This window comes from Neomonachus schauinslandi, chromosome 1 (genome assembly GCF_002201575.2).
Source record: "Neomonachus schauinslandi chromosome 1, ASM220157v2, whole genome shotgun sequence".
In the NCBI taxonomy this organism is placed as follows: Eukaryota; Metazoa; Chordata; class Mammalia; order Carnivora; family Phocidae; genus Neomonachus; species Neomonachus schauinslandi.
In genome coordinates, this window is record NC_058403.1 from 100,921,311 (window position 1) to 100,930,370 (window position 9,060).

General features: G+C 40.4%; 1 protein-coding gene across 3 annotated transcripts; it reads left to right on the plus strand.

Annotated features, from left to right (window-relative positions):
* The first annotated feature begins 2,045 nt into the window (after positions 1-2,045).
* On the plus strand, positions 2,046-6,792 carry B3GALNT1 (beta-1,3-N-acetylgalactosaminyltransferase 1 (globoside blood group)). 3 transcript variants are annotated; one of them, XM_021702565.1, is made up of 2 exons: positions 2,046-2,132; positions 4,767-6,792. In XM_021702565.1, exon 2 carries the CDS (start codon positions 4,801-4,803, stop codon positions 5,794-5,796), a length of 996 nt encoding a protein of 331 aa, XP_021558240.1. In that variant the 5' UTR covers positions 2,046-2,132; positions 4,767-4,800; the 3' UTR covers positions 5,797-6,792. The 3 variants fall into 3 exon arrangements, with proteins under 3 accessions (XP_021558240.1, XP_021558243.1, XP_021558241.1); XM_021702568.1 differs by lacking the exon at positions 2,046-2,132 and adding an exon at positions 2,279-2,511; XM_021702566.1 differs by lacking the exon at positions 2,046-2,132 and adding an exon at positions 4,135-4,322.
* Positions 6,793-9,060: the final 2,268 nt, after the last annotated feature.

A 9,060-nucleotide genomic window follows, 5' to 3' on the forward strand; every position in this document is an offset into this window, starting at 1 on the left:
ATAGGTACAGGAAAACCAACTGGCCCACTATATAGCATTATTGGGGGAAAACTAATAATATTTGTTTTGAACACTTCATAAATTTTTATGTTTATCTGTGTGTATATATACATATATATGAAGTCCTATTATTATTAACTAATGTAAATCCTGTTAGACTTACATTAGAATTACTATATTTTGAGTGGCTTTTTAAAATCATTCCTTACTATGTTGAGATAATATTCACTAAAGTAAGAGAAAATAATACCTAATGGAAATATCATGAATTGTACGTGGTCACACTTTGGGAGAAGACCTAGGATCAGATGAAACTCAGAGTCCTGACTGCTAGCTGAGGGTTGCTACCACTCAGTGGAACTTTTGAGATATGCAAGCATGAAATTAAATTTTTTGGCTTTGTTTTTATGTATTTACAAAGACAAAAATGAATAGTGTGGGAAATCCAAATGATACAGAAAGAAGAACTCTTCCAGAAACCCCACAGAATAGAAACCATTGACATACTGGGACTCATCTTTCTAGAAATCTTGCTCAGCATATGTGACTCTATGGGTCTGTAGATAATTATCTTTTCATTTTTCAAAAGGACTCATAGCACATAAGCAGTTTTGCAACTGCAGTTTTCATTTAGTAATATATCAAGGAAATGTCGGTAATGTAGTTTCGTTGCATATAGTGAATAAGTATATGCGCTTGTATGGATGTATCATAGTTTTGTTTAACCAGTTCTCTATTGGGAGGCATTTAAATCAAATTTTTTCATATTTTAAATTACACACAGTTGCCTGCTTATTTCTTTAGGATAAATTGCTAGCAGTGGTATTGCTTGGTCAAAGGGTGTGTATGTTTAAAATTTTGATACTTGTTTTCAAATTTCCCTCCAGAGTGCATGAGAATGCCTTTTCCCCTCACACATACTGAATATTGTCATGTTTTTTCCTTGAATTTGCTGGTTTGCGATTTTTGTCAATATCTCTGCTTACTTGTGAGTTTGAATATCTTTTCTTATTTAATTGATCATTTGTAGTTCTCTTGGGAATTTCTCTTTTGGCCATTAATTCTCTTGTAGTATTCATCTTGTTCTTAATTTGTATGAAGCCTTTTTTTTTATTGGGTTTACAAATCTTTGTCATAAAATTTCAGGTGTTTTTTTTCCCAATTTGTTTTTTATCTTCCAACCTTGTTTGTGCTTTTTATTGTTGTTTTGTTTCTCCAGTTTTCTGTTTGTCTTTATTTTTTTGCTTTTCAATCTTGTTCAAGAAATTTTTGAAATTATATTATTTCCTTACAGTTGAGTAATTGAAAGGTCTTCCCCACTTCAAAACTATTAAAATATTCATCCATATTTTCTTTTAGTGCTTTGAAAGGTTCATTTTTCTCCCACTTGAGTCTTTAATGCATTGGAAACGTTTTTTGTATAAGGAGGGCTATATGTCGGTGCCTCCCTGTTTTTCATGTCCTGCTCTGGTTTTCAAGCTTGCCTAGTAAAGACCAAGACAGGAACGTAGTGAATCATGGCAGGAAGCGAGATTTGCCTCACTGTTTCTCTTCTCACGGTCTATCAGTGTGCCTGGGGTAAGTGCTCAGAGGGGAAGGGTGGGTTGGGAAGTGGTAGTCGGCAGTCGCACACCGGGGTTGCCTGCTGTGAACGCAGGTGTAGAACAGGGGATGAAGGAAAGGATACCAGCACAGTGTCTCTTAGAAGTTTTGTGTTTCGCTTATTTGAGTGACCGCTGAGTTCTTATTCAGGGAAGTCAAACTGTGGTAGGGTGACCGAAGACACCAGGTGACGTGAGAACGACGTGAGAACTTAGATGTATGTTTTAAGCCTTGAATGCCAAGTGCTCTTTTTCCATGATGAAGCCATGGACTCTCTGAATTCTATGGGCTAGTGGTAACTTTTTTAACTTTTTATTTCAGTATCTGTTTCTAGTTCAGAAAGAAACTGGAGGAGCTGGGCTTGTTTCTTTCCCCTCTTTGACTTCTGATCCCCTGACCCCTAGGTAAATGCTGTTAAGTTTCTTCTCTGTCTTATAGAAATTTCAAGCATTATTTTTGCTGCATACTACTGAATGTCCAGTTAGTGAAATTGAAGGTCTTTCACTCAGAAGAAATAAATCAAGAAGCAGGTAAGAAATAGAAATATATTTATGGCTTTGAAACCTATTTTCCTTTAAGTAGTAAGAATTTATAAAGATGATTTTTTTTTTTTTTTTTAGGATAATTCCTTTGACAATAAAAATCAATTTAGAGAACACAAACAGGGAAGAATAGCTGCCCAGGGAAGAACACAGCTGGTGATGACAGACCCTGTTTACTGAACACTTACTGGCCAGCTACGTGTTTTGTACATGTTATCCCCCATTTACGCTGTCCTGACATCTTCAGGGCAGAGATGTGGAAGCTGAGGCTCCGAAAGATAAAGAACATACCTGCTTGCCCTGTTTGTTGAAAGTCAGACCTGGGGTGGGGAAGCGGTCTCTGCCCTTAGAGCCGCCTGCGTTGTAGGTAATCTAAAGTCTGTCCGGCCAGTCCTCGAAAAGACCTTTCCCCTTTTTTGGACTAGAGAGTTCTTCTTCTACTTGCTGCTGCTTTATTTTCTTTGTGGGCCCACAAGCAGTAGACCTCATGACTACAGGCACATTTTCACTTCTAGAAACCATGGCTTCTAGAACGCACGTAAAATCACTTCTGTAATAAGATTTGCTGTTTTGAGTTCTTCCCATTATCGAAGAGTAACGGGGCCTTTGTTGCCTCTATGCAGTTATAAAGGCTGCTCCTCACACAGGGTACTTTCTTTCTTTTTGTCCGAAATTTATTATAATGTGCTTGTTTGTTAGAATGAGATGTAAAACTGCACCTGACAACTGGTGTAATAAATGTGCAGACTTTCGTTGGCCGAGGTATAAATTGAGCGTCCTAAAGTTGTGGCGGTGTCTAGTAGCCAGATGAGGAAAAAATGTAAGAAGAGCTTAGTTCCTTCTCTAATCCTTTCTCTAGGTCTCTTCTGTTTCAGGTTTTTCCAGGAGCTGGCTATGTAAGGCTAGTAAGGGGGAGGGAGGAGGATGGAGTGGGATGGACAGACCTACCTTTTATCCTTATACAACTAGAAATAGCATAACAGACAAGTCTGTGTTCATTGCACTCCTGCTGTAGGTCTCTCTGTCTTGCACTTTGACAGTTGTGAGAACAACTTCGCCACCAAGGTCATAGAATATAAATTGAGAGGCAAGACACATACATGAAACTGAACTGGAGAGTTTGCCAGAACATTCCATTGTATTGTGTGACTTAAAGTATAGAAAGCACTAGAGAAAGGAAAGATTACCGTGACCAGACTAGTCAGAGCAGGTAAGATATGGCCAGATAGTGAGGACAAGGGGTCTTGAGATCCTGTCATCTTCATAGTTTTAAGAGGCAGAAGAGCTGTGTGTCCAGAGACCTAAGACTGACCCAAAGTAGAACCCTAGGGAGGCCAGCCTTCCCATATAGTGACATTAATGTACGCCCCCCCATAACAAATTCTGGCTTCCCAGAGCCCTCCCCCCAGATGATTGTGGGTGAAAGGGCACCATCAGGACCTCCTCAGCCTGCCCCCCATGTTGTTGATCTGTCCCTCCTTCTGAAGTCCCTTAGCGTTTGATATAAACAGTCTGCCATGTTTCCCCATTGCCTTGGGATTGCCTTCTTCTCCCATGTCCTTCCTCTGGTCTTCTTAGTGCTTGGTGTAGTCTGTGGATGGGAGGATCTAGGAAACACTGTGTTTGTGTTTGTCTTTAGATCATGGTACCAGGAAAGCCCTGCGGGATCCTGAATTGTACACCAGCCTCGTCCTCGGGATCCAGCGCAGAGCTGAGGCCGCACTGTCACTGCGGGCCGAGTGCTCTGTGTCCCCTACCTCTATTCTCGTCTCAGCTGGGGGTCTGTGTAAAAGCACGTGTTCTTGGGGGTTCCCTCCCATGATTCTGATCTGGCGCAGGGTTTCTGAATAGATTAGAATGGGAAACACATGAACACTCCATACAGGGGACAGGCCTTTAACTTAAGCGCTTGCTATCCAGACTGAGCACTGAGTTCAGCCAGTGAGGTAAAAGGGGAGCTGGGATGTGTTTGGGCAAGTAAAAGCTCCTTCACAGTCCTGAGCATTGGTTATCCTGTTTGTGTCTAGAGGACTTGCCTCTCAGGTGAAGAGTCTCTGCTTTCCTACCATCTCACGTGAATAACTGTAGCTACTGGGTTTTCCTTATTCCGGATTTGTTAGAATCCACATCAGATCACAAAGCTGAGAAAGACCCTTGGTTTATTGGGACATGTCGCTGGTAATATCTCCTTGCATTAATTTCTTTACGTCTTCTCCATACCGGTGAAGAAAAAATGCAACTTTTTGTTCTGGGTTTTGTTTTGTTTTCATTGCAGGTTTATTTTTTAACCCCCATTACTCATCTCTCTCTGTCCCTCTGGACATCCAGGACAAAATTGTATTTCAACAGTTATTTAAATCAAACAAAAAGTGTTATTTTTCCCAAAGTAATGAAGGATGTGTTTTTAACCTTGATCTTGATGTAAAAAGCTAAAATGCACTCTTGGTTGTTGGTATCCATTTGCTTATAGTTAAATGAAATTAAGGAGGCTTGGGTCAGGATTCTTGGTTTGCTTGGGAGCTTTTATTGTCCCGCCTCTCACTTTAAGGAGATAATCAGATATCATTTAATGATGTGTCTTGGGTGGTGGAGTACTAACCAGGTCTTTGATAAATCTTCCAGAACCTGAGGCTCGCGTGCTTTGGAGCTGCTGTGGATGGCCCTGGCTCTCTTGACCACCCTTCCGAGTAGGATGTCACTGAGATCCCTCAAATGGAGCCTCCTGCTGCTGTCCCTCCTGAGTTTCCTTGTGATGTGGTACCTCAGCCTGCCCCACTACAATGTGATAGAACGTGTAAACTGGATGTACTTCTATGAGTATGAGCCAATTTACAGACAAGACTTTCGCTTCACGCTTCGAGAGCATTCAAACTGCTCTCATCAAAACCCATTTCTTGTCATCCTGGTGACCTCACATCCTTCAGATGTGAAAGCCAGACAGGCCATTAGAGTTACTTGGGGTGAAAAAAAGTCTTGGTGGGGATATGAGGTTCTTACATTTTTCTTACTAGGCCAACAGGCTGAAAAGGAAGACAAAATGTTAGCATTGTCCTTAGAGGATGAACACCTCCTTTACGGTGACATAATACGACAGGATTTTTTAGACACGTATAATAATCTGACCTTGAAAACAATTATGGCATTCAGGTGGGTAACTGAGTTTTGCCCCAATGCCAAGTACATCATGAAGACAGACACTGATGTTTTCATCAATACTGGCAACTTAGTGAAGTACCTTTTAAATGTAAACCACTCAGAGAAGTTTTTCACAGGTTATCCTCTAATCGATAACTATTCCTATAGAGGATTTTACCAGAAAGCCCATATTTCATACCAGGAGTATCCCTTCAAGGTGTTTCCTCCCTACTGCAGTGGGTTGGGTTATATAATGTCCAGAGATTTGGTGCCAAGAATCTATGAAATGATGAGTCACGTAAAACCCATCAAGTTTGAAGATGTTTATGTTGGGATCTGTTTGAATTTATTAAAAGTGGACATCCATATTCCAGAAGACACAAACCTTTTCTTTTTATATAGGATCCATTTGGATGTCTGTCAACTCAGACGTGTGATTGCAGCTCATGGCTTTTCTTCCAAGGAAATTATCACATTTTGGCAGGTTATGCTGAGGAATACCACATGCCATTATTAATTTGACAAAAGCCTAGAGAAAGACAGGATACTCTTTGGATAATATTAAAATTACTTTAAAATCTCCAATGGAAAACTCATGGGAAGGTCACTGTGTTGACTTACACTGAACTGAGACTCATGAAGTGCCCATGGACTGGGGACTGGAGGAGTTACACTTGTGACTTATTTAGACAAAAATCAAGTCAGGCCCTCTAATGGGAGGAAATGGAAGATTTTTGTTAATAAAACTAATAGGACAAAATTATTTGAACATGCCATTCTAGAAACTAGAACGTGTTAAAAGGATTTCATTGGATTATAATCTCATCAGTCCATAAAAACAAAGCAATGTGGAGTTCTAATCATTGAACAGAATAGTCAGGTAAAGGTTTTGTGTATATCTTACATGGGTTACCAGTTTTTAAAAATACATAGTTCTGTGTAAAAAAACTGAAGTTATACTGAGCAAAATTTCATCCATTTTGGTCATTCAGAAGGTACTTCAAGATGTTACAGCATTTCACAGTTATGAATTACTGTCTAATATTACGTAGGACTTTCTGATGTTTGAATGTTATGGTTGTTTCAATACTTTATAAAGAGAATAATGAATCACCCTTTACATTTGAACTTTTCTCCGGTTACTTCACTGATGAGTTTATTGTTTGATAGCTCCATTAGTGTAAAGTCATTGGTCATTATTGCATATCAGTAATCTCTTGGACTTTGATAAATATTTTACCGTGGTAATACAGAGAAGAATTAAAACAAGAAGATCTGAATTATTGTCTTGTTTTTAAAAATGTAATTCCCAGTGTTTTTATGTCACTGCATCTGTCTCATTTTTCCACTTGAAAATTGGGAATAATGTATAGAATGCCAGGCAGCATGTTTCCTTTTGGAAAGGACTCTGAAGACAAAAAAGAAAAGAGAGAACCCAATGGCCAGGATATTATGAATGTTATTATGAATCTGTTCCATGTGTGTTCTCATTAACTGTCAATTTGAGAATAAAGACGGAAAAAACATGCTGCTGCTATTGTTACTAGTTTCACATCAAAAGGAAAGCCTTAATGTGTGGTCGAAGATCATAACTGAATTCCATGTCATGTAGAAGCACATTTCTTCATAGGAGTGGTGATGGAAATCACTTCTGACTTACCGGTAGGTCAAAGAGGAAGACTCCTTGCCCCATATTCTTGGGGTTGTGCAATTTCCCATTGTGGCTGACATGGGACAAGTGATTCCTTTTTTCTGGAGGACAGGTTGGCAAAAGATCAAAGCCATTGGCAGAAAATAAAAACGTGAAAATATGTAGTTAGCTCTAGTAACACTCAAATATTTATAATTCTATGAGAAATACTTAATTTCAATTAGACCTATTTTATTTTTCTAAAGATATATTTATTTGAGAGGGGTGCAGGGGCAGAGGGAGAAGGGAGAGAGAAGCTTAAGCATGGACTCCCCGCTGAGCTCAGAGCCTGACTCGGGGCTGGATCCCACGACCATGAGATCATGACCTGAGCTGAAATCAAGAGTTGGATGCTTAACTGACTGAGCCACCCAGGTGCCCCCAATTAGAACTATATTAATGTGTGATTCTCTATAAGACCGTTATTTCCATTTTCCTGGTCTCAGACCTGATAATCAGTTATAATAAAATCAAATGAAATAGTCTATGAAATCAATCTGTGCCCTTGGTAATCCCCATTCATATCGGAGTCACTTTCTTTAAGACAGATGGTGGTTATTTTTGTGGTATGATTAGATTGGTTTTGTAGAAGTTTATATTGATGTTGGGGAAGCTAAGTCAAAGAACTTCTTAAGGGGGAACTTTTAAAATAAAAAATAATTTCCCTTTAAAATAAAAATCACAACTGAAATGTGAATAATTGCTAAATTTCAGAAGATTGTTTCTTTTCAACTAGAAATTGGTGCCTAAAAGATCTCTAAAAAGTTCAATGATTACGAAAAACAAAAAGCTGGGTCATTATGCTTTTTGTTTTTAACTACATGTCTCTTAATAGTCTAAATTTGGAGCAGCTGTGTTATTAAAATCTTGGCCTCTTGATGTTTAACCAAATAGCATGTTTTATTTTAACTCATAACACAGTTTAATGCTGGAGGCTAACCTTAGGCCAATTCTCTCCCGCCTGTCACAGCCCCACCATCCGCATGGCCTTACACACTGTGCCTCACTCATTTGCTTTGCTTGCCCATAGCCTGGAGTTTGTGACTCCTAGCACATTAGCTTCTGCCAGATTATGCTGCAAGAATAACTCTCAAATCTCGGGGTGACATCAGCCATGTTTTCTTTTCATGCACATCGCACACCACTGGTTGCCGGCATTGGCCACGACCTGCTGCTTCTATCTTCTCATCTTGGGATCCCCACCGTAGGGCACGCCCTGTCTGGAACATGCCATTCTTACAGAGGGAAGGAAAGAAGAGCTGACAAAACACATTGGCATATATTATGCAATATATCCACTGACCAAAGTAAATCCCATGCCAAGTGCCAGTGGTGGGTGGGGGTAGTGTATTCTCACAGGAAATAGTGCAAGTCACGTGGTGGCAGGCAGGAATGTGTTGTATAGGATGGGGTGCAGTAATAGAATCTGCCATGCCTAGTGTGTGAAAGGGAGAGAGGCTCAGGGACCTGCAGTTCTGAGTCTGGCCTGAGTGGATCCGGAGTTTTCTGGCTCACTTGGAGCTGGTGTTTTGATCCCTTCCCGGAGCTGGCTACCCTTTCGCACCTGTTAATCTTTCCCTAGCTCCACCCTAAATGTGCTGGGCATTATCGTGTTCCCCAGCAACTCAGCAGATGGCAGCCAGAGCTGAGCTATTTGTAACAATAGTATTTATGAGCATGAGGTTGGGGACAAAGCCCTTCTCTGTTGCAGTCTGGTAGGCAGTTGCAGGATGGAGGGAGAGCAAGAGGAGCTGGAAGGGGACCAGATTTCAGTGGGGGGGGGGGTAAATATGTGGCAGGTCCATCCTGCCATCTTGCAGTTGTTCCATCCTTTAATCCACTGAGAATCTTTTATGTTAAGCCAACTTCTCTGGATTTTGTGTGAGCTGAAAACTAACTCTAATTGGGAATCCCCTCACACTCTCCATCAGCTCCTTGGTTGTCCCAGTGTGGTTAATATGGGAGTAAACCTTCAAGGAGTCCATCAGAATAGATGGCGCATGTTGATGGTGTTGGTAGGAGATGGATGTTAGCAAGGCCCCGAAAGCCAAGGGGAGATTTGTGTGGGCAGTCCCTTGACAGAATTTGTGC

Excerpts from the sequence above, each read along its gene's own strand:
- B3GALNT1 (XM_021702565.1), top strand. The coding sequence starts at position 4,801 with ATGGCCCTGGCTCTCTTGACCACCCTTCCGAGTAGGATGTCACTGAGA.